The sequence below is a fragment of the Equus caballus genome, chromosome 3 (genome assembly GCF_041296265.1).
Source record: "Equus caballus isolate H_3958 breed thoroughbred chromosome 3, TB-T2T, whole genome shotgun sequence".
NCBI classification, from domain to species: Eukaryota; Metazoa; Chordata; class Mammalia; order Perissodactyla; family Equidae; genus Equus; species Equus caballus.
Window position 1 is genome coordinate 51,026,711 of NC_091686.1, and position 26,962 is coordinate 51,053,672.

General features: G+C 36.3%; 1 protein-coding gene across 1 annotated transcript in view; it reads right to left on the reverse strand.

Annotated features, from left to right (window-relative positions):
• Positions 1-26,962, reverse strand: part of GRID2 (glutamate ionotropic receptor delta type subunit 2) — a 1,371,230-nt gene that overhangs the window by 343,925 nt on the left and 1,000,343 nt on the right. Inside the window, exon 9 of the mRNA XM_023638677.2 lies at positions 5,180-5,281. Within this exon, the coding sequence (XP_023494445.2) occupies positions 5,180-5,281 (102 nt within the window). The remainder of the gene's footprint in view (positions 1-5,179; positions 5,282-26,962) is intronic.

Genomic DNA, 26,962 nt, shown 5'->3' on the forward strand with positions numbered 1-26,962 from the left:
TCTATTACGGGTATTCTTTAAAATAGTCTCTCTCTTATGATGGCTTCTTGCCCAATCCTATTGAATTTGTCTTTCCAGGAATATTTATTAACAATTAATTTTGTAAAAATACCATCCACATATTATTTAATCTAAAATGTTTCAATTGTAAGATCCACAATTGTTTTACCTACCATTAATAAAGACAAAAAATACTTCCAGTTATAATTACAAGGAGACATCAGTTAAAAGACGCATCCTGATTTCAGAGATAGTAAACTGTGAAAAATTTTATGTTTTTGAATTTATAAAATACAGAAAAATCACCACCACAGCTTGACTATAAACTTCCAATATAATATAATTAAATATAATTTTATATAAATATAATTTCATATATTTATACAAAGTTATTTAATTATTTTTATAGTAGTTTTAGGCAAGGAGTACTATGTTGTATATTTAATGTAAGATGATGGCACTGTACCTTTTCAAATAATATTCTGAGAGCTTTAGAAGATATCCTGCTGGAATGAAACTCCCAAAAGTCAGTATGTTTGTCTGTTTTGTGTGAGCCCCAAACATCTAGAAGAAGGCACTCAATAAACATTTCTCAAATGAATTGATGAGTGAATTCATGTTTCATTAGAGGTGCCATGTGCCCATTTTAAGCAAAACCAAATCAAGCAAATAGGAATTATTAATCAGTGAGCTCCTGCTATGTTTTTGAGATATCTTCTATTTCTTCTTGCAGCACAGCTTCTCAAGACCTTCTTTTCATTGGTGCTAATTTCTTTCCATTTTATTTTCATAAGTATTATGATAATATTTACTACTCAGTGATGTTTCTAATAACTTTTTGTGAATTACCGTGAAAAAAATTGAATGACTGGGCCAGCCTCGGTGGCCTAGTGGTTAAGTTCAGCATGCCCTGCTTCAGTGGACTGGGTTCGGTTCCTGGGTGCAGACCTATACCACTCATCTTTCAGCAGCCATGTTGTGGCAGTGGCTCAGATACAAAAAAATGAAAAAGAGGAAGATTGACAATAGATGTTAGCTCATGGTCAATCTTCCTCAGGAAAAAAAAAATTGAATGACATAATTAGTCATTTATGGCTATCCATACTTATACAACTTAGTAAGTTAAAAGGAAAAAAAATAATCTTAATAAGTGCCTTATAGTAATACACTTGGTCCACTTGGTAAGAAGTTAAGATAAGTGGGCCAAATATGGAAACAAAGAGGTTAATAGAAGGACCAAGCTTGCAGGGTCTGAATTTTATTCTCATTCTTTCTTTTCCTCAATTTCTACAACATTTGTCTGTGTCTTCGGTGATGGTTGAATATGTGATGCTATTTAGAAAAATGTTCCTAAGTTACCAATCTAATAATATTTGCAATCTCAGTAGTTATATCATATTTAATTTAAAACTAATGTGAATTCATTCTGATTCCAAAGGCAGAATATCAGAGTGGCTAAGGACTTGGCCTCTGGAACCAGGATCTCTGACTTTTGTGAGCTATACGGACACGGAAATTTAGTTAACTCTTTTGTATCCTATTTTCATCCTTTTAATGTAATTGATACATCTCTTGTAGGGTTTTAATAAGGATTAAATAAGTTAACACATGTGAAGTTCTTAAAAGGTGTTACCAAATAGTAGACACTGGTGTTGGTTTCCGGATCCACCATGCCCTTCACTGCCCTGCTCTGTGTTCGAGGAGGCTGACCTTCATGGTCTGCGTTACTTATGCTCCCTTGCCCTCTGACTTCTGGTTGAATTTGCAAGTGGAGACAATGAAACGAAATGGAGAGGAGGAATGACACTGAGGTAACCTCTCTCTTCATTTCATCACTGTCTGACTGTGGTTTTGGCAATGACTCTTTTTCTCCACCCTCTTCCTATACCAAAGATCACAGCTGCTCTTGAGTGGTCTCTCTCCCACCGCTCCAGCCATTGCCAGGTCTGTCAATACTGCTCCTGCTTCATGCCCCATCAGTCTTCAAGGTAGTCAAGGCTTGCTGTGCATCCAGGCCCTGGCTCTTCAACACCCATTGTTGATTCCTTTAACCCCATTTACATCTTTGTTAATAATCCCTTTATTTAATTCTCTTCAATTAACCATTTGACTGTATCATTTATTTGCCCTTGGGATCATAAACAATATAGCACTGAATTATTTAGTTTAAGATAAACATTAGATTATTTCTTTCAAGTCAATGAAGTATCCTTAATAGTAATATGAATGGGGGTTTCAAACGTAGGTAAGGAAGATCAATTTTATTAACCTGTGTGTCATTAATATCATAATTTGCCTAAAAAGCAAAGTAAGGGATGTGTGGAAGTGGGACTAGGTTGCAGTTAGAATGAAGTAAAGGCTGAGAAATCCTTCTTCAGGGGCCTTAGACGTGGGCCCTCCCTTCTCTTTCTGCCTTCTCAGGGTGGTGTTTAGGTGGCCAAATAAAGTCTAGTATAAACCAAATCTGAGTTTCAGGGTTTAGTGGGCATCAATATTTTGGAGTTGCTAGGTGGGTTGAGGGGAGAGCGATTCTTCGTGTTGGGTGGAAGAAGCTCATAATGCCATATAAGTAACAGCTAGACCTGGAAAGATGTTTGTAGGAAATAAATAAGAAGGTTGTGGCAGGTTTCCATTCAGTAAGAAGTACATGAAGAATCAAGAAGCCTACAAAATATTAAGTACCACGTTTGTATATTGTGGGAGTGTAATAAGTGGAACAACATTTTACTCAACTGGGCACGCAACTGATAAATCCACACTGCATCACAGAAGACCTGGGGAAACATACTGTTTCCATATCTCCATTCACTAACCATGCTCAAGATCTGTGCAGGGCAAGCTGGCAGGAAACAGAGACCATTGTGAGTCACGAAGGTGAGATTGGGGCATGCAGGCATTAACACTGTGTGAAGCAATACAATTTCACGCACAAAATAGCAATCATTTTGTTCAGCCGGGAAATGAATGTAAAATAACTGGTCCTATGAAACTTTCCCAATCAAACTCACTTTGACCTTATTCAGAGTTAAGCATTTCCAACTCTCAAGTCAAGTAAAATCCTACAGATACTTTTATTCTCATGCTTATCACAGTAGGGGTAGAAGGAGTATAATATAACATCAAGAGGGAAGAGGTTAAAAGGCCTGGAGTCAGACTTCCTGGGTTTGAATCCCAACTCAACATACTATCTGTATAATCTTCCACTTTTTTTTCAACCTCTGGATTTCTTAGTTTCATCTACCACATTCTTGGGATCAGAATAGTGTCCATTTCTTAGAAACACTGTGAGGACTGAATAAGATAATACAAGTAAACAACTTAGTAGAATATCTGGCACATAGTAAGGCTTAATAAATCATATCTGTTTCGTTGTATGTGCATCACTCCAACAAGATTCTATGACTGCTTTGAAGTATGAATATACCTATAAGATGAATAACACGCATTTCTATGTATTATTCATCTTATATCTATTAACAAGTCTACAGTAAGTACTAAATAAATATTTGCTTAATAAGTAAATGAGGTTAGCTTGCCTTAAAATATGAATCTCAAAGACCAAAACAAAGCACATATATTATCTTTCATCGCAGTTGTCACCTGAGTTTGCATATTAATCACTAGAGAAGAGACCATTAATAGTTTACTGTATTTTAAATGCCTGTCTTTTTTTTAATATTAGCACATAGCCACATCCTTGAGTACATACAGAATACCTTCACATTTAAGTTGTGAAGTATTCATGTTATAATCATCTGCCAAAAAAGTGAAAATCTTATTAAAATAATAACTAGGAATAAATTACAGGCACCAAAAAGGGAGGACAGACTATTCATTTGAATTTCCTTTTACAGAAATATCAGATATCCTTTTTTTAGACAATGAAATTATGTTGACTCTATTTAATTTGTACTAAACAATGGACAAAGGGCAGCCATTGCTGTTATAAACTTTGATAAACATCCAATTAGCATCAATATATCACAAAAACTGCTTCTCCTGTTTACTAATTCTACATTTTTTTTAGCCTATAGGAAAGACTTTTTCAAATTTAAAAACAAGCAGGCTTTTCTGAAGAAGAATAAAGTTAATAACTATGGACTATTAGGTTTTGATGTGTATTATGAGGTAGCACCAGGCTAAACACATTGAAATAGTCAGGGAGAATGCATGTCTTCATGCTTTATGGCGATTTAGACAATACCCATTTGAGTATTTTACTATTTAAGAATATTTCTCTTGATGTATTATTTTATATGTTTATTAGGAGAGAAAAATAATAATATATGGAATAATGACAATAGTTACCATTTTGATTTCCTAATAACTAAATGGAACTGCAATAAATGTTTCACATGTATAATCCAGTTAATATTTCAAGAATCACTAGATTATAAGCTCCATAAAGATAGAATCATATCTGTCTGTTTTATTCATCAGTGTCCCCAGTAATCAGCACTGAGCTTGAATACAGTGGATACTCAATAAATATTTATTAAACAATCTGATGATCTTTCTTTTGAAGTAGGTCCTTACTAGAAATTATTGTCTTAGTCTGATAATGTTTCAGTATCACTGAACGTGGCACATTTTATCAAATCTACTTCCTTTGGCATGGTTATCTCCATTTATGCATACTATACAGTTTTGTGTGTGTGTGTCGTGGGGGGGAGGTCAGGAAGAGTGGCGCTGAGCTAACATCTGTGCCAATCTTGCTCTATTTTAGGTGGGACGCTGCCACAGTGTGGCCTGATCAGCACTGCTAGGTCAGTGCCAGGGATCCAAATCTGCGAACCCCTGGCCGCCGAAGCAGAGAATGCAAACTTAACCACCATGCCACCGGGCCGACCCCTACACTATGCAGTTTCAGTGAGAAAACGTCTGAGGGATACCTTTACTTTATCATATGTAGGAATCTGGAGAAGGATGGAAATTTGGCCTAAAATGTCTAAAAAGTTGTTGACAAATCACTGTAATTAAAGGAAAAGCCTGCAAAAATCTGATTCTGATCCACATAAATTGAAGGCTAAAATTATGACCATTAAAAATATCTCAGAAAGCATAGTCAGGATTTATTCAAAGCTCTTTTAAGACTGTGGCGTCAGTGAATAAAACATAAAGAACTGAGAGATAAAGTAACCTCTTTAAGCCAAGACCACAAGGCTCTGATCAGACTCACCAGGACAGTCACCACACGTAGAACCACTCCACGCATGTTATTCTCCAGTTTCTTGTCAGTCAGTGACCCATTCAGCCCTGTGACAGGATTCCAGCATCCAAGCTGAAAGATAAAATAGCTTGGTCACTTTTCTGCCTGACGCACGGTCCAATCACCATGTGTAGGTCTTTCAGAGAACTGTGTGGTATCTCCTGGAGTAACTGGTATAGGAAGGGTCCTGTGCAGGTTTGCTTTTTTAATAGCAAATAAAGCAAACAGAAATGCCATTTCCTACTCTTAAATATCATCATATGGCATATGTCAGTACCCAACATGCTTTAGGAGACTCACTGAGGACTTCTAACTTATCGAGAAGTTATAAATACACCAATAACTCAGTCCCAGTAATGCCCTAATTGGAAAAATAATAGCACATATAATTCTAACATAATGTCTGTTCTAATATGTCAATTACTGCACAAGTTAGATTTTCTTATTGTTTCAATGGTTTTAATTAGGTCTTATACTGCTTTTATTGGGAAAAAAAAAACTGCAAGACTTTTAATGTGGTTAGAAGGGTTACTGCTTTTATTTGAGGAAAAAATCATGTATATGGCTTTGTTGTTTTCAAGTACTCACAGGACATAAAACAATATAATTTGCCTTTGTTGTCAGTGCTATCAATTTCTTTGGAATATTTTGGCAGCAGCCTTTCCCTTAAAGTTTTAGAATGATTCACTGCTCTTTACTCTCCAAAATACTGGTTTAACTTTACATCCACATGTAGTTCTCATCTCCTGTAATATCGAAATCTGAGGGCTACCAGTTTAAAAATTACTGCCTATAAATCTCAACAGGATAAAAATTGATGACTCTCAATTCAGAAATAAAGAGAAAAGAAAGCGATGCTGTGACTTGAATTAGCAGATAACTGTGCAAGGAGCAAAGCTGCAAAGAGAATGTTGTAATGCATGTCTTGGGAAGAAATGTCACACTATTAATCCCGCAACCAGATCCATGAGCTTCACTTTTGGGAACCTGGCCCACATTTGCGTGTTTTAAAAATGTAACAGAACTTTAGTCATATTTGGAGACTGTTTTGATTAACTGAATGGTTTATAGGAGCACCTGCTTATTTGTGCTGCTTCCTCCTGAAGACTGTGATTTATTTCCTTGTATTGCATTTTGTTTGTTGCTCCCAAATTCATCAACATACTGGAAAACTCCCTCACAAACAAACGATTTAGCTGCTTCCTATTAAAAGTCAAGTTTCTCTTTGAGCTCCCCACAAGGTGTTTAATTAAGAAAACTAAAATGTACATAATATATCTTAAGAGAAGAGGATGTCACAATATAAGCAAAAATCCAGCTTTTTCCTTATTACAATAATTTGGAAAGGGCTGCTAATTGTTGGTTTTGACTGTAGAAGCACATTAAATTCATACAATAATATGTCATTCTTAGTTACATAAAAAGTCTAATTAGAACTTAGATCCAATTAGCAATTCCAAATGTGTTGAAAGTCTAATTATCAGAGATAGTGTGGTCCTCTTGCCAAATTTCAAACCTTATGAAATTTCTTTTGAGCTTTTGTTCTCTTCTGAGGTCAACCAAAGTCTATCCTCAATTACATTCCTTGATGTGCACTTTTTCTAATTACTTCTTCAAGAAGATTTTACTTTCCTAGACCAAATAATATCAGTGGAAAAAGTGATCTATGATATTAAGTGAAGAGCTAAATTTCCAATGTGCTGTCCACATTTTCCAATTCTATTACTTAATTCTAAGCTTAATGAACAGCTTTTAGGACATCATCTTGTTCATGAAAATATGTCTAAGCTACCAAAGTAAACACAGGGATTTCTTTTTTTCTCCCTTGGGGTTATTTTTTAAGCTTGGTGAACCTACTGTCAGTTTGCCTAAATAAATGACATCTAATAGTGCCAACTTGCCCATAGCATTTTGGTGTATTGACTAGTCGGAATATTTACTCCTGGAATAACAAGAAAACTCGCTGAGCAGTTCATTTCAACAATGCTCTGAACAAACATTTCAAAATGTTTAACTTTCAACATCTTCTTAATTATATCTTCCTTTAAACAAAACTGTAGTCAATGGTTTAAAAATTCTAAAGCACTCTTGTGTTTGAGAGTTTGAAATAACAGTAATATAAAAGTATTTGGAGTAGGGAGAGTAGGTGGCTATATCTTGTCTTCAGACCTAGGCAGTGACTTTAAACATTATTTGTGCCATACATGATGTTTCTTCTCATTTTTTTTAATGTTTGGCCAGATTCTCTCATATATATTACGAGACATAATTTTCTTCTCTGCTTGATGAAGGTTTTCCACTTTTCTGAAAGGTGAAAACTCTGTTTCTTTTCTTTCTTTCTTTCTTTTTTCTATCTGGGTCACATGTCTTTTGATCATAGCACTTGTAAAGTTGTTCCTGTTCTTAATAACGGCAGTCTAGATTTCAGGATTGGAAGCTCCTTTAACTTAACCAAGCTCTTCCTTCATATGCACAAACGCCAATGCTTAACGTTACTGAATGTCACCAAGGACACCAAGAGCCAGGATGTTCAGGCACAGAATTTCGAGGTAGAGAAAAGTTAGGATACAGAGTTTCCGAAAAACTAGAAATAAAATAAATCCACTCACCACATATTAACATGGACCATAACAAAGAAATTATTAAGAAGTTAAAATAATACTTATTTCCTGCATCAAATAGAATTATTTCTTTTTATTTGGCATACTTTCTATGTATCAGCCATGGTACTGAGCTCTTCATACATGATCTCATTTAAACCTAAAGATAACTTTACGAGATGGTGCCATTCCCTTATTATCTTACAAACATAGAAACTAAGGGCTCAACTAAGGTCACATAACTATTAAGAGAAGAAACTAGGATTTAAACTAGTGCTTTTTAAAGTCCAGATTCAGAGTTTTTAATTGCAGGGTTGTTTTATAGCTATAAATTCTTTTCATAAACATAATCTATTTAAGGTAGGTGGAGAAAATATTATTCCTATTTTATAGTCAAGGAAATTGAGGCTCAGAATTGTTAAATGGCTGGCTCAATATAATAGTGAATTCACATTTTGGCAATACAATTTAAAAGGCAAAATCATCATCATCATACTTTTTATAAAAGTTGTTATAACATGTACATAATGCACAGCATGTGCTAATCATCTGTCAGCTTTACTTATATCAATTAATTTACTTCTCAAAACCATGCCATGAGGAAGGTATCATTACTCCTCCCATTTTGTAGAAGGGGAAACTGAGGATTGAGAGGTTCTGCTCCTTCTACCGTGTTATCTTTTACCCACTCAAACAATCAAGAGGCAATGAGTAAAATAAGGAAAGGAGCAGAAAACTGAAGTGGACAAGAGACTCTCAAAAATATTTCTGGAAATCTCTACTTTGTGTGAGCAACTTACTAAAGATAAGACCTTTATCCTAAGGCCTGATTATGCTCCTCAAAGTGTATACCAAAGATGAATGAGGAAATAAACAACAGCAACACACAGAGGAAATGTTGATTATCCACATTTCTAGAAAGATTTCTCAAGTTTTAAGATTCCTTAATTTCTGTTCATATCCATTCATCTCCCTGAGGTTCACTTCAAGCTACTCTGTTTGATTGTAATAACTCCTTCCAATAATAAACAATAAAAATGAGTTTGGTTCACATAGATCCAAATTGAATTTGTATCTACAGTGGGTCATATTCCCTGCAGCATAGCAAGATCGTCAGGCATAGTGTTTGATAAAAACTGAAAGAATTTCACTTAGGTTCAAGTGTGAGACTTATCAACTTCTCTGGTTTCATTGTTTGAAATTTCATTAACTTGACTTCTCTGGCTATGTGCAGAAGGTTATTTTTGTCTGGTTGTGTTTTTGTTTCTGTTTTTTTTTTTAAATAATGAGACCAGAGACTAGTAAAGATAATGCACACAAAATCTCATAATACTATCTATTCAGCTGAGCACTTTCTAAGTCAAAAATAATAAAAGTGGCCCCTGCAGTACATGAGATTTACAGAAAGTCATACTCCCTGATGGCAAGGCAAGAGTCACTGTCTTCCATGGTCTGGCAGTCGAGAGAAAATTTAGAAGAGATAAAAAATTTAAAGACCAATTTAATTTCCTTTCAAGTACAGTATATCGATTTCCTATAGTATTTTCTGGTTATTGCCTTAGGTCATTTTAAAACCTTAAAAATGCTTAATGCTTTAATTATATCCTTCATTGGAGCTTTAGCAATAATAATCTTGTAGCTTTCTGTCAAAATCAATGTAATATCTTGTGTTCAACAAACTGGTTGACGTATTTGTGCAAGAGCAGTAGCAGGCTCCTAACAGGATGTGTATGTCATTAGTAAATGACCACGTTTTAGGCATTTACTCTATTTACCTCAATGTTCTCACTTTCCATTTGTCCATGGGCTTTAAAGGATGACATTTGACTTGGGTTTTACATCACTATCTTTCAGGCAGTGTTACAATGTCAAAAAGAGCTGAATTGTTCAACTTTAATTTTACGCTCAATAGTTTGTAGGCTTTAATAACAGGAGTCAGGAGAGCTCTTAATTGAATACCAAATGGAATTCCCTACATTTATTAGCTTGTACTCATATGGAACAAATGAAGCCTGGCTATGGTTCCCAAGCTCCAGCTGCAGGACACAGAATATCCACTGCACTGGGGGTTGTGTGCTTCTGGCCACTACAGTTCCTTTATTTGCCTCCTCAGACTTCAAAGACAAAGAGGGAACAACAAAGGCATAGGCGAAGTAGCTGAAACCTAATCATTTAGAAATGCATTTATTTGGTAGATATCACTTCTGTAATGGGATAGAAAGTGTAAAAAAATACACATAGAATGTCGACTCAGATACATGTCTTATATCGTTAAATTGGAATATTTTCCTCTTGGACATGTATAGGAATGCAGTGTGCCAGCAATCCCTCCAATAACAATTTTCTTTATGGTATTTCCACCGGTAAAATAGGTTCCATTTGTAAGACTTACTCCCTAGGGGATGATTATTTCCTCCGAAGATTCTATTCCTACAGCCTGGTCATGACCATGAAGTAGTAGTCGTTCTTTAGATTAAGGAGAACACCCTTAGCACTTGAGTTTCCTTCAGGAGGAAACATCTTTGAAAAGTCAGAAAAAGAAAAATCACCTGATTTGAGTGCCTATATCTCCCTGCATTGCTGCTGAAAACGAAAACTTCTGTACTATGTAACAGCCTACATACACAACAAGATGAACTTAACTGATTTCCACAAGTGAGAAATACAAGCATGAGAAGCAGTATATATATAACAAAATAGCTCAAACGTGTTTCATGAGGCCATAATAACCACTCTCGGTTATCAAGTGGCATTTAACTTATATAATGATATTCTACTATTATTATGTTTCCCGTCTTTCTACAATTCTTCTTGGTGTAAAACTACTATCACACTATACTTAGAGGCGATATATCGTAGTGGTTAAGATCAGAAACTCTAGATCCAAGCTGCTTAGGTTGAAGCACCTGCCCTGACACTTGCTAGGTGTGTGCCATTGGGCCTCAGTTTTCTCACCTCTGAAGAGTAAAATGGAAAGAGCAAAAATAACCTCCTCACAGGCCTTGTGAGACTATTAACTAACTTAATATATGTCAAGTGTTTAGAAGTGTTCTTGGCACTTAAAAACTCAGAAGTCTTCATTATCGTTATTCGTATATAATCAGCATTTTTTCGTTCCTTGCTCAGCCTCATGATCTGGAGTCCCTTACTGGTTTCAGTGATGGAGCGTCCTTCTAAAGCTGTGGTTCTCAACTTTGGCTAAATCTTAGAATCACCAGAAAACTTTAAAAAATTCTGATGCCCCAGCCTAAGCCAAGATCAATTAAATTAGAATCTCCTGGGATGGGACCCAGGTGCCAGTAGTTCCTAAGGCTTTCCAGGTGATTTCAATCTGTAGCCAAGGCTGAGAAACACTGCTCTAAAACTTGCCCTAACATCCAGGGAATGTAATCCCATAGAATGGCTACTTAACCTTATTGACTCAAGACGTCCTTTTTTACTGACTTCCTCTGCAAGAGCTAACTAGGGACACTTTCTCAAATCAACGAGCTATTTTATTTTTCTTGTTTTAAATAGGATAGGAAGCTATAAACTCTGTGAAGCTGAATGATGCCTACTGTGCTACTGTTGTACCCCTAGCCCTTATCACAGTATTGATGTATTGGTACATGGTAGCTCCTATAGATATCTGAAAAATGAATACACGAATTAAAACTCCTGGTGTCCTCTTTATCCTTCTAGCTTGTTGTCTCTCCAGTTCAAGTTGAATGAAAAAACAAAATACCCCCAATCTGAGATTATGTTCTACTATCTTATTGTTCCACTGACAATTTTCGTGATTCTTCAGGGTGATTCCCCTCTCTCAAATTCTGTTAGCTTTCCTTTTCTTTCCAACTAGAATATTATTTTTTTCTAAGAATATTTTAGCATTTAATGATTACAACCAGATAAAAGTCACTTGATTTTTTCTCTTTTGTCCTGTCTTACCTTGAGATGTTTTGAAGGGGACCTTCATTTTAAAATCACATTAGAATTTTCGGTCTTTTTTATCTCCTCTATTAATCAACCAATTAAGGTCAGAGGCACCATCTTAATCATCTTTGTGTGCCCAGTGCCTATTACAATGTTTTGTACAAGTAAAATAATTATTTTTTATGTAACTTACAGGGTTTAATGTAAAGCATTCCTATTGCTCTTTAGAACTTTGTCCCCAGAAAATCTAACATCTCAAGCCCAGACATTTGAGTCCTACTATCCCTTCAATATCTCTGCTTAGATATCTCAAAGATGTCTCAAAGCTATATACTATCCCTATATACCATCTACTATCCCTTCAATGTATCTGCTTAGATATCTCAAGGACACCTGAAATATCTATAAGGTTAAGCTCATAATATACCCCTACCATCCAATCCAGTCCCACTAGACAGAAACCAACATGTCAGTTTTACCACCTTTATAGCCAATCCATTGAAAGTATACCAGTTTCACCTCCTTAAAAATAATCTCTTGAATCCGTTTAATTCCATCTCCTTGCCACCATCCTAGTCCAAGCTAATTTTATAGCTTCTCTTTTACAATCTTTACACTGCAAACATAAACATAAACTTAGATATGATGTCCTCTGCTTAAAATATTTCCATAGTTTTCCACTGTTCTCAAGATAAAGATCAAACTTCTAATGTGGCTGACCAGGACTTGTATGATTTGTCACTATTTACATCACAGTCTTATGTCATATCACATTCTCTTTCATTCTTTGAACTCCAAGCACACAAGTCTTCCTTCAGTTTGAGTAAGACAATCCTCCTGCTTAAGGATCTAAACATTGTTTACCAAGCATTGAAGTGTATCAGAACCACGTGGAAAGCTTAAAAATAACCTCAGTACCAAAGCTATACTCCATGCCAATTAAATTAGAATTTCTGGACACAAGATCCAGGCATCAATATTTTGTTTTAAAGTTTCCAAGGTGATTCCAAAGTATTGCCAAATTTGAGAACCAATGGTTTTGAACACACAGTTTTCTTTGATTGGAAGGATCTTAGACGCCTGACATTAATCAATGAGTTGCTGAATTCACTCTTACTCATTCTTTAGATCTCAATACAGTGATAGCTTAGGGTAACCCTTCCCTAACCACTTGTCTCCACCCCCAGGTGAGCTCATGTCACTCCAATACAGCATCATGTCCTCTCTTTTATGGTAATATCACAGTTAAATTCCTTAATCTGTGTGTTACATGATTAACATTTATTGCCCCAGTTATCTATAAGTTTCCATGGGATCAGGAAAAAACTGCCATTTTGTTCTTCCCACCTTATTAAAGACCTAATTCCTGGCACAAAGTGGGGCTTCAACTTTTTATTGAATACCAAAAAAATTTAGGTGAATTTTAAACAAGAGGCTTAATATATCTTGCAGAGATTGTTGATTTTCTTAAATGATGCCTTAATTGAGGATCTCAACATATAGCTAAGAGACTGTGCTGCCACCTAATAGCTGAGCTTTTTTTTTTTTAATTTGAAATGTGGATTTGGAACTGTCGTTCTTCCTGGGTGCAGGGAGGATGAGCTCTGCATAACAAAGATCAAGGAATTGTTTTCAAAGCCTCAATGTGAGGGATGACACTATTACCTAAACCTGTAGAGAAAAAAGTAAAGCGTCATATTAGAGTTATAATTTGAACAATTATATAATAAAAACAATAGCGATGATAAGCATAAGAGTAATCCGCAACCTATGATAGGTGCTTCTTATATTCCAGGCCTCATTTTAAGGCAAGTACCTATACTATCTCGCTGAAAAGAGAACCACAAGATCCCCATGAAATATAAACTTATGAAACTTGGGGGATGAAACGTTACTCATCTAGGAGAAAGCCCTCTCAAGAATACAGAAGCCTCTTCAGCCTGGTTCCTGGCCAAAAACCTATGAAAGATGTCTTAGGCCTGACCATAGGCAATTCTGAAGGCTCTACCTGACAGGCCTGCTGAAGAGAGCTGCAGTCAAGGACTCAGGCGTCTAGGCCGGCCATGCTTTCATGCAGTTTCTGCATGCTTAATCCCTCGCTTCAGAGGCCTCTCTACTGGCGCCCTGGGCTGAGGCCTTCCACAGGAGTCTCTGCTGAGCCCATCCTGATCAAGGGAGGGAGGAACCTGGAAAACACTTTTCTCCATTCTGACTTAAAACTCAGGACTTGTCCATTCCCAGCCCTTGCCCTCTCCTTCTCCACCCAGCTCCCAGGTCCATGAAACTGCAGGGGGCTTCTCATCAGGGTTCCCTCAGGCAGTGAGACAATTTCCCCCTCTGTGCTGGTGCAACTGACCCTCGCCTGGTGCCTGGTGCCTGGTGCAGTTCTCTGGGGAAGAATGAAACACTGGAGGAGCTAGGACCTTCTTTCTAGGCTTGCTTTTCCCATGGCAGTAAGTGAATAAAGGCTTAGTTGTTACCGTCATTTTGGCTTGTTGTCTTAATCGACTACTCCCACACCTGGCAGCTGGGCTCTGTCCAGCTCAGCTCTTGACATCTCTCATTTTATAATGAGTGCTCACATTTCTTGAAGGCTCTATGAGGCAAGCATTGTGCCAAGCCCTGGATATTATTTAATTTACTTTTTGCTATTATCCTATCAAGTGGGTACTATAATTATCCCAATTTTGACAGATGAGGAAATTGAGGATTAGAAAGATTAACTGACCTGCTCCAGGTCACTCTGGTAGCAAGTGACACAGTCAGGATCTGAACCCGGGCAGTTTAGGCTCAGAAACCACCAGGTCCTTCTGACCTCAATCAGTAAGATACTTTTACAGAGAAGAATAGAACAAGGGCATGTAGACAGTCCTAACAGTTTCCGAGTGCTCATTTCCTCAGTTTAGCTCTATTTGTGCTTTTGGGTCCTGGAGAAACTGAAATTTCCTTATGATAAACCCATCTCTTTTTTTTTTTTTTTGAGAAAGATTAGCCCTGAGCTAACATCTACTGCCAATCCTCCTCTTTTTGCTGACGGAGACTGGCCCTGAGCTAACATCCGTGCCCATCTTCCTCTACTTTATATGTGGGACGCCTCCCACAGCATGGCTTCATGAGCCATGCTTAGGTCTGTACCCGGGATCAGAACCAGTGAACTCCGGGCTGCTGAAGTGGAACATGCGCACTTAACCGCTGCGCCATAGGGCCGGCCCCTGATAAACCCCTCTTTTTTTGCCTCAACTATTCGAGTTGGATTTCTGTCACACAGAACCAAAAGATTTATAGCTAATATACATGGATGTTGTGCTAGATTTTGTGAATACTTTCTATGACCAAGTCAATGTAGGAAAAAGAAAATATTTTTGAAAGAGTAGGCAAAAAGTAAAGCACTTTGGACTGGTATTTGAAGGCCTAGGTATTCGAAGTAGTTCACTTCAAGTAAGAATCAACCTTTTTGAGTCTTAGTGTTTTCATCTGAAAATGAAATTGTTTGTTAATGTAAATGAATTCTAAGCTCTTTTCTCACAACTCATAGCTTATTAGTGATTGGGTCTATTTTGTGGATATTTTCTGATAATATGAGCAAACCAATTTAAAATATATATAAAGCCAGGGCTGGCCTGGTGGCTGAGTGGTTAAGTTCGCGCGCTCAGCTGCAGGCGGCCCAGTGTTTCATTGGTTCGAAGCCTGGGCGCAGACATGGCACTGCTCATCAAACCACGCTGAGGCAGCGTCCCACATGCCACAACTAGAAGGACACACAATGAAGAATAGACAACTATGTACCAGGGGGCTTTGGGGAGAAAAAAGGAAAAAACAATCTTTAAAATATATGTATATATATATATATATATATACACACACACACACACATAAAGCTAATAAGACTTATTGATACTTATAAAGAGGAAACTCATGGAATCAGTTACATCCCCCTATTAAAATACAAGTTCCATGAAAGTAAAGGTCTTTGGTTGTATTTACTGATGCAGACCAAGCACTGATATAGTTCAAACACATTAAATCTTTGTTGAAAAAATGAATGGGTCTTATTTTTCTCAAAGAATGAATTAAATCTCAGTGCCTAGAGAATTTTGTGGCATGCAGGTTTTATCTCAAGGTGAAGGATAAATCAGTTAATCTCATAAAATCCTGTCTAGCTTTGTGATTTGACAATTGTTTAATATGTCTGGATATATACCAAGAGTCATTTCTGTGATGGACAAGAGAGGATTTCTCATTCAAATCTTCCAAGTAACTCTCCCTATAAGCAGTACAATCAGCCACTGCAATCAGTTTATCTGATGCTGATGCTGACATGACACTTTTGTCTAGGTCACCATGTAATTCTTCCTTTCCGGCTCCTTCTTTATCAGATGCCTGGGCCTATGCTCAAAATGAGGATGGAGCGCTTGGCTTTCATGGGTAACTGTGAATCATCAAATGATTGACTATGTCTCTGAGCATTCTGATCAGCTTTGGAGACAATTTTTATTTCATTGCAGAATATTGCAAACATTTAAGCAATTGAGACACCCATAAATCAGGCATGTTTAAAAATGCTAGCATATTTTTTAAAAGACCTGTTATTTCTTTGTGGATTTATGTGTACTTTTAATTACTCTTTTTAAATTAGTGATCCTGAATATGTTTCCTTATATATACTATCATTGGCAATTATTAGCTATAACCACACATGTGTGATAAGCATAAGAAAAGGCAGGGGCAATTGGAACAGGTCAGGACTAACTTATCACAGTAACCTGCAAGGGATTTAGCAATAAATAATCTAGTGGACACTAAAACAACACTGTGTATAGTTTAAATACATTATTCTCCCATCACTCAACTTTTATAATAAAGAAGACACTTATTTATTAAATACCTGCTGTGCTGGTGTTATGGGATACAAAGAAACATAGAACATCGTCTTTCACCTCCAAGGGTTTATGATCTTTTTGAAATGACAAAGCAGGAAAATTTTTAAAAGAAAAAATTGTAACAAATTCCACTAAGCAGTATTTTAGTAATTCTCAAAAGACTGATATAAATAATAAGTGTTCAGTATTTAAAGAAGGGAGGTATTTGCAAGAAAGGATCAGACTTCATCAAAGAAAATGATTAGAAAAAGCAAAGCATTGTCTAGCAATTTGTCTGCAAGAGAGCCATGGACAATCCCTCTTATGTGTGAGCATGCATAACAATCCTTCATCAAGAGGTAGGGTCCATTTCCCCTCTCCCTGACTCTGGGTAAGCTCTGTGACTCGTTTTCACCAATAGACTGCGGCAGAAGGGTGGATATAGGATTTCTGGGTCTGAGCCTTAGGAGGTCTTACAGCTTTTCTCTTTTCATTTTTGGAAGCCAACAATCAAGTTTAAAAAAATGCTGTGCTGGAATAATGAATAATGGGAGACTACGTGCAAAGAAAAAGGAGTCATATGGAAGGGAAGGAAGGGACCTCAGCCGTCAGCTAGCAACAAGGACCCCGCCATGTGAGTGACGCCATCTTGGATCCTCTGATCCCAGCTGAGATATCCCGGACAATACCATGTGGAGCAGAGATGATTCATCCCCACCGAGCCCTGCCTGAATACTAGACATACCAAATCCTTAGAAATAAAATAGTTTTTTTTAAGCCAATAGGTTTTGGGGCGTTCTGCTATGCAGTAATAAATAATTGAGATGCACGGCTTATGGATAGTCAATGGTCACCTTTACCTCTGGAATTCACTGAACACCCAAGGTTTCTAGGAGGCAGTGGAAAATTGTACAAAAATGCACATATATAAGGAATATTTTTTTTGTTTCTCCAATACTTTCCTTTATATCTTAAAACTTTCCTAAAAAACAAAAAATGTTTCCTTACCTCACTTCAGACAGGCTTTCTGTATGCACTTTCATCCCTGTGGTACATGGTTGAAACACTTTCAAAATTGTCTGTGCTTTGGAAAATAAGGCAAATTAGATGATGGTTTGTTTTCTAAGGCTGCCATAACAAATTACCCCAAATTCAGCAGTTTAAAACAACAGAAACTTGTTCTCCTGCAGTTCCAGAGAACAGAAGTCAAGGTGCTGTCAGGGCTGTGCTCTCTCCAAAGGCTCTGGGGAGAGTCTTTTCTCGCCTCTTCCAGCTTCCGGCAGCTCCAAGCAGTGCTTGACTTGGGGCTGTTTGACTCCAGTCTCTGTCTGTCTTTACACCACTATCTCCTCTTCTCCCTTCTCTGTCTCAAATCTCCCTCTGCCTTTCTCTTATAAAGACACTTGCCATCGGAAATGTGGCCCACCTGAATAATCTATGATGCTCTCATCTCAAAATCCTTATCTTATTTATATCTGCAAAGACCTTTTTTCCCAAATAAGGTCACATTCACAGGTCCCAGGGTTTAGTTCATGGACATATTCTTTTGGGGGGCAGGGACCATTCAACTCAGTACAGACGACAGTTCATAAATTCTCATTTTAGTATCAAGTTTTTTATCAGGCCTATTAGTTAAAACACAATGTCTTTAGGGAAAAAAGTAGTTTTATGAGCTCCATATCCATTGGGGACAGTTGATTTTTTGTACATATTGATTGATTTAAATTTCCTCAAATTAGAATTGAGAAAGCGCTTGCCGAACCGTGATGAGTTTGCTCTTGCAGCACCTCTGGAGTAAGTCTCCTGTGGCACTTATTATCTGGGGCATTATCCTAGCTGCTAGTCACTTACTTTTAGTCACTTACAATTCCCTCAGTAGAATTTTGAGCTCCTTGATAGCTAGAATCATCGTTTTATTCATTATAATACCTCCAGCATTTTTATATCACTTACATATAGTATACAATAAATGATTTTGATCCAAAATATTCATTTCTTTATTTTCAATAGATTGTACTTGATTTAATAGAAGTATTAGTGAGCTTATTATCCCTCAGACATATCCAGATGAATTTCAAATATACCTTTTTATCTGCTGTGGAGAAAAACAGTAGGAAGAGATCTCTCACTTTACTTCAATCTATGTTTGACTTTCTAAAGCCAACTGTAAAAAATGGAAGGGATAGCATAAGCTGTGTGTGATTACCTACAGTCAGACACAGATACTAAAATCAGAGTGAGTAAAAGTGGACTCACCTCAAATATTTTCAAATAACTTTTACAATCTGTATTTTTATCAATATGTTAATTCAATCAGCATTTTGGCTGATCATTAATTCAACTCTTTTATATTTAAATATATAATTTGTCTTATTTATAACAGTAAGTAAAAAGAATAAAGCTTTAACAAAAGTTGGTGATTTACGTTATATATAATAAAACCTTACTATGAAAACATGATTTTCCATAGGTTTGTCTATCATATGCTCTATGTAAAGCATGCGTATTTCTTAAGACATCTTTTCTCAATGTAGAGAATCACTAACCAGGTATCATTCTTGTCTTGCCAATCCTTAAGATCACCGGTTACTGAAAGTGAAATTGTGAATCAATCTTAGCCTTCTGTCCATAGTGGGAATCATTCAGGAGGTAACAGAGGAAGTCTCATAACGGGATGTTCTGTCCAACAGAGGAAGTGATTTCTAGCTGGGGGCTTACTCAAGGAGTTAGCCTCCCAGAGAAAACAAACTAACTTTCTCCAAAGTCATAGCAGAATAGAGTACTAGATGCACAAAGTCTTCAAGACAAAGAATAAACACACAGATTCAGAAAGAGACTTGGGTAGTATCAGAAAATTTGGACTGAGAATTTAGAATATAGACAGACTAAAACTGAAATCATTCTCTTTGCCCGAGCTTTCAGAGAAATATCTTTAGTTTTTTAATAAAAATCTATTTAAAAATCAGTTTCAGAATCCCATCACGTCATTATGAATTTTGTGAACCATGTAATAAAATATATGGGATTTTATTATAATTGTGGCTTACTTTATAGATGATTCCCCTTCATAAATTAGTAAAATCCAGAGTAAATGAACCTGGGAGAAGCTGAGTAACTTATAACAGCAATTATGGAATCCTTAGTAGAGAAATAGATAAGAACCTTCCCTTATATGATGCGGCCTTAACAGGTTTATTTCTCAGGAATATTGACTCAGTCATTATAGTGGACTTTTCTGTATAATCCTCTGCTAAAATTGCAGGTGTCAGCTGCTTTTCTTTAAACAGAAAGCATTTTGGGGATTTATTAAAATCTAAATTCAGTTTCAAGTAGTATTAATTTGGTTAAAGTAAGCAATATTCTCTGGATTTAAACATACTAAATTATTTTGAAAACAAGGACATAGAGAAAATATTAAGCCTTAAAATTTTGTCCAAGATACAAATATTTTCAGAAAAAATATTTATAGCAGTCATTGTATCTACCATTTTTGGAGGGCTTATTGTGCACCTGAAACTGAGCTAAGTATTTACATCCATTATTTCATTTAATCTTAATCACGAAGCCCACTGAGTTTTAAACTATCAACTTAAGCCTTATAAAACTACCAAAATTTTACAATTTTTGACCCAAAAATTGAAATCACTTATGTGGTCATTAAAATATAGACATTGAACAATTTTGTCTTAGAGTCTATTCTTGTTCATGTAATACATAAACAATCAGAAGATCATCCTTTTTTCCAGAATGCTTTTTAAAATGTGAGACTATTGTGCAAAGTACAATAGAAACTGTTTTAAAACTGATTTAAGATTCATTTTGGTTCTGGCAAGGCTGTTTTCTAATCCAGAGGGAAAAAACTCTTGAAACACTTCAAACATCATCTCAATCCTCAAAAGTGTTATTACAGTATTTTATGCAGTCAAGCTAACAGCTGGGTTGGACATATTTTGAAATATATTTGGGACATAAAATGACAAGCACTATTGTGAGAAGTCTAAATTTATTGAGCTGAACACTATCAGAGAAACATCTGGACAGGTTACCACAGCTGACTAGAATATTGTGCTAATGAGGGTGGCATCAAAGTGCAATACTGACATGAAGTGGTTAGCTTGCAGAGCAGAGACACTCCTTTCAAACAGAGCTTGCTCTCCAACCTCAGCCAGCTCTCCAAGGCACGTAATTAACCTGATAAGGAAAACTCAAGAGACAGACAGACTGACTCATCAAAACTCATCATTACTACAGGAAAAATAGCTAAAAAGATGTACCTACTTCCATTACATGAACATTTACAAAATTTAAAATACCAGAATAAACCTTTCCAACTTTTTATTAGGAAAATTTTCAAATAAAGACAGAATTGAATCATGAACCTAATTAGTCATCACCCTGCTTGAGCAATTATCAACTCACTTTTAAACTTGTTTATTTTTATCCAAAGCCTTTTTTACCACCATCTCTGTCAGATTTATTTTGAAACAAATGCCAGGCATTAGAATTTTTTTTTCTATTTTAGTATAGATCTTTGAAAACTAAGAAGCCCTTCTAAACACTATAATGATGCCATTATCATGTTCCCTAAACTTTAAAATAATTTCTCAATATTATCAAATGTCTAGTCAGTGTTCTAATTGCCCTTATTTATTAAAATTAGGATCCATAGTTCACAATAATTAATATATCTCTTTTTATTGAGGTAACATTGGTTTATAATATTATATAAATTTCAGATGTATATCAGTATATTTCGACTTCTGTATAGACTACATTGCGTTCACCACCAAAAATCTAGCTGCCATCCATCACCATACACACGTGCCCCATTACCCTTTAACATTTTAACTACGTTAATTGTTCCAATCCAAGAGCACAGAATGTCTTTCCTTTACTTTGTATCTTCTTTGATTTCTTTCAACAATGTCTTATAATTTTCAGCATACAGGTCTTTCACCTCCTTGGTTAAATTTATTCCTAGGTGTTTTATTCCTTTTGCTGCGATTATAAATGTGATTGTATTCTCTATTTCTCTTTCTGCTCATTTGTTGTTGGTATAGAGAAACAGAACTGATTTTTGTATGTTGATTTTGTACCCTGCAAATTTACTTTATTCGTTAATTATTTCTAATGGTTTTCTGGTGGTTTCTTTAGGGTTTTCCATATGTAAAGTCATGTCACACACTAATAGTGACAACTTTACTTCTTCCTTTCCAATTTGGATAATTTTTCTTTCTTTTTCTTGCCTATTTGCTCTATTAGGACTTCCACTACTATGTTGAATAACAGTGGTAAGAGTGGGCATCCTTGTCTTGTACCTGTTCTTAGAGGTATAGCTCTGAGTCTTTCAACATCGAGTGTGATGTTGGCTGTGGGTCTGTCACACATGGCCTTTATTACGTTGAGGTACTTTCCTACTATACCCATTTTATTGAGAGTTTTTATCATAACAGGATGCTGAATTTTGTCAAATGCTTTCTCTGCATCTATTGAGATGATTATGGGATTTTTATTCCTCATTTTGTTAATGTGGTGTATCACATTGATTGATTTGCAGATGTTGAACCAATCTTGCATCCCAGAGATAAATCACACTTGATTGTGGTGTTTGATTCTTTTAATATATTGTTGCAGTCAATTTGCTAATATTTTGTTGAAAATTTTTGCATCTATGTTCATCAGTGATATTGGTCTGTAATTTTCTTTTTTTGTATTCTCCTTGTCTGGTTTTGGCATCAGGGTAATGTTGGCCTCATAAAATGATGTAGAAAGCATCCCTTCCTTTTCAAGTTTTTGGAAGAGTTTGAGAAGGATAGTTATTAAATCTTCTTTGAGTGTTTGGTAGAATTCAACAGAGAAGCCATCTGGTCCTGGACTGTTGTTTTTAGGTGATTTTGATTACTGTTTCATTCTCTTTGCTAATGATTAGTCTATTCAAATTCTCTATTTCTTCTTGTTTCAGTTTTTGGAGGTTGAATGATTCTAAGAATTTATCCATTTCTTCTAGGTTATCCAATCTGTTGGGGTATACTTTTCATAGTATTTTTATAATCCTTTGTATTCTTGGGGTATCCATTGTAATATCTGCTTTTTCACTTCTTATTTTATTTAATTGAGTCTTCTCTCATTTTTTCTTAGTGAGTCTAGCTATAGGTTTGTCAATATTGTTTATCTTTTCAAAGAACCAGCTCTTAGTTTCATTGATCATTTCCATTGTCTTTTTAGTCTCCATTTTATTTATTTCCACTCTAATTTTTATTATTTCCTTTCTTCTACTGACTTTGGGCTTCATTTGCTCCTTTTCTAATTCTTTTAGGTGTAGTGCTACATTTTTTATTTATATTTTTCTTGTTTATTGAGGTAGACCTATATTTCTATATACTTCCCTCTTAGTACCACTTTTGCTGCATCCCACAGATTTTGGTATGTTGTGCTTTCATTGTCATTTGCCCAGGTATTTTTTTATTTCTCTTTTATTGCTTCATTTACCCAGTAATTGTTCAGTAGCATATTTAGTCTCCACATATTTGTGACTTTTCTAGCTTTCCTCTTGTAGTTGATTTCTAGTTTCATACCACTGTAGTCGGAAAAGTTGCTTATTTGATTTCCATCTTCTTAAATTTATAGAGACTTGTTCTGTTTCCCAACATATGGTCTATCTTTGAGAATGTTCCATGTATACTAGAGAAGAATGTGTATTCTGCTACTTTTGGATAGAATGTCCTATATACATACATATATATACATATATATATTAAGTCCATCTGGTCTAGTTTCATTTAAGGCCAATGTTTCCTTATTGACCCTCTGTCTGAATGATCTGTTCTTTCCTGTAAGTAGGGCATTAAAGTCTCTACTATTATTGTGTGGCTGTTAATTTCTCCCCTTAGATCTGTTAATAATTGCTTTACATATTTTGGTGCTCCTATGTTGTGTGCATATATATTAATAAATGTTATATCTTCTTGATGGATTGTCCCCTTTCTCATTATGTAAGGTCCATCTTTGTCTCTTGTTATCTTTTGTGGCTTGAAGTCTATTCTGTCCATATGACTACACTTGCTTTCTTTTTGTTGTCATTTTCTTGGTGTTCCATCTTCCATCCCTTCACTTTGAGCTTATGTTTGTCTTTAGAACTGAGATGAGTCTCCTGGAGGGAGTATATTGCTAGGTTTTGTTTTTGAATCCATCCAGTCACTTGTCTTTTGATTGGTGAACTCAATCCATTTACATTTAGGGTGATTATTGAGATGTGAAGGACTTACTACTGCCATTGTATCTTTTGTTTTTGGATGCTCTGTATTCCCATTGTTTCTTTTCCTTGCGTTTCTGTCTACCATTTCAGTTTGGTGGTTTTCTGCAATGTGTTTCTCAGTTTTCTCTTTTTTTATGTTTTGGGACTCTGCTCTGAATTTTCATTTTGCATTACCATAAGGTTTGTATAAACGATCTCATGGATGAGAGAATCCTTTTTCTGCTGATAGCATCTTATCTTCATTTGCCCAGGCAGTTTCCATCCTTTTCCACTTCCCCTTCTATGCTTTTATTGTCACAAATTATCCCTTTTTGTATTGTGATTTTGTTACCAAATTGAAGTGGTTATAGTTATTTTTAATGCTTTCCTTCTCTTAACCTGTATCTCATAATTAAATGTTTACTAACCTATTCTGATATGGAGTCATGATTTCCTGATTCTGTCCCTCTGTTTATCAGCTAGCTTTTCAAGATTTCTTGTAAGACAGGTCTAGTGGAAATAATCTCCCTCAGATTGTTTGTCTGGGAAAGCTTTTATGTTTCCTTCATATCTGAAAGATAACTTTGCTGCATAGAGTATTCTTGGCTGACAGTTTTTATCTTTCAATATTTTGAATATATCATTCCACTCTGTCCTGGCCTATAGATTTTCTGCTGAGAAATCTGATGATAGTCTAATGGGTGTTCCTTTGTAGGTTATTGTTTGTTTTTCTCAGGCTGCCCTTAATATTCTTTATTTGTTGTTGACTTTTGATAGTTTTAATATAATGTGCCTTGGAGAAGGTCTTTTTGAATTGAGATAATTAAGATTCTATTAGCTTCATGGATTTGTATATCCAATTCCTTCCCCAGGTTTGGGAAATTCTCAGCTATTATTTCTTTAAGTAAGCTCTCTGCTCCTCCCTCTCCTCTCCTTCTGAGATACAATTCCTTATCCTAATTGAGTTGCAGATTTCTCCTAGAATTTCTCCATTTTTAAAAATCCTAGCTCTCTCTCCTCTTCCATCTTAATCATTTTCATATTTCTGTTTTCAAGCTTGCTAATTCTCTCTCTCATATGGCCTACTCTATTTCCAATGCTGTCTACTTTATTCTTCATCTCATTTATTGAGTTCTGCAGCTCCAGAATTTCTGTTTGGTTCTTTTTTAGAGTTTCAATCTCTTTGGTGAAGCACTCCTTCTGTTCATTAATTTTATTCCTGAGCTCATCGAACTGTCTGAGTTTTCTTTTGCTTGTTGAGTTTTCATCATGACAACTATTTTTTCTTCTCTATCAGATTGCAATCTTCCATGACTTCCAGGTTGACCTATGGAGAGTTTTTATTTTGTTTTTTGTGATGCCATATTACTGTGGCTTTTTATAGTGCTTGCTGAGTTATTCCTCTGCTGGTGCATTTGTTGTAGCAAACACTTTTCTTATTAGGTATAGCTTTGTTTGTTTTGATTCAGACTATTCAACCAGTTGGAGATTATAGGCCTTTATTTCATTTTTCACGAGGTGGCATTATAGTGCTATTTTTTGGTTTCTCTTACCTGAGCTGCCTCTGACTATATTTCAGGATTGACAGCTTGCATCTCTACCTTCCACTGCCTTTATTTGAGGTGTCACTGGTACTCTTGTCATCACTGCCTGCACCTCTGTGGATCACTGGTACCTTGCTGTTGCCAGTGTTACTGCAGTTGCTGGCTTTACAACTGGGCATACAGGGATGGTTGATACCTCCTCTGCATCCAGGATCACTCTTGCTGCTGGGAGGGCTGGTGTCAGAGGCACTACCACAGGGGGAGGTGTAGGGGCTGAGTTGCAAGCACCACCATGATTCCTGGAGCCCCTGGTCTTGGGTGCTGGCACAATTCCTGCAACCTCAGATCATGGGCACCACCACCACTGCTGGGGATACTGGGATTTTGGATGCAGCACCCTCTGCTGGGAGGGTCGGGGTGGGGTGGGTCAGAAGTGCTGCCCTCAGGGAAGGGAGATGGGGAGGGCGCTGTGTTGTGAGTATCATTGTGGTTCCTAGAGTCCATGGGAGCATGAGCTGCTTTGGTCCCTGGGGCCTCTGTTTGAGAATGTCACCACAATCCTAGAACATCTGGTCACAGGTGTGGTGGCAGTTCCTGGAGCCTCCAGTCTTGGGAACTGCTGCTGCTGGTCTCTTGTTTCCACTGCCTTCTTGAGGTTCAGTTCATCCACCTTCAGATGTATAGACGTATGGATCTCTCAGGCATTCTAGTGTGCTGTTCGGAGAATCCATTGCTGGTCTATGGATGTTCTAATGGATGTTCTACTAGCTGTAACTTACAGGTGAGCGACAAAGGAAGAAACTCCCTCTGCCATGATGCTGATATCACTCATTATTGTATCTTGAGTCTTTTTATTTATGGATTCTCCATTCATCTATCTTCACTTGTTCCTTCAATTTATGGTCAAACATTAGTCATATTTTCTGTAATTTCCAAAGGTCTGGATTGTGCTAAGTCCCTCTATGTCACTTACCATGTTCCTATGTCCATTGTATTTTCTGTAAATTAGTAAATCTAGAAGATTGATCTAATTCAGTGTAATATTTGGCAAGAATTTGGTGTTGTGTATCTTAAACAGAAGATACATAATGTCTTTCTCCGTCTCTGTTAGTAATATTATTAGCCATTGATGTTCATTTATTACTTTCATTGGTGTTATGGTTTGAATTGTGTTTGCCTAAAATTTATAAGTTGAAGCCCCAACCCATAGTACCTGGAAACATAACTGCACTTGTAGATAAGGACTTTAAAAGAGTTAATTAAGGTTAAATTAGGTCATATGTGTGACCCCCTAATCCAATCAGACTGGTGTCCTTATAGGAAGAGGAGATTAGGACACACAATGAGACACCAGGGATGCCAGTGCATAGTGGAAAGACCATGAGAGGACACGGCAAGAAGGTGACCATCTGTAAGCCAAGGAGAGAAACCTCAGAAGAAACGAAACCTGCCAGTACCTTGATCTTGGCTTCTAGTCTTATAGAACTGTGAGAAAATAAATTTCTGTTGTTTAAGCTACCCAATGTGTGGTATTTTGTTATGGCAGCCTTAGCAAACTAATAAAATTAGTGATGGCAAAATGCCAATGTTTTAATTCTATCATT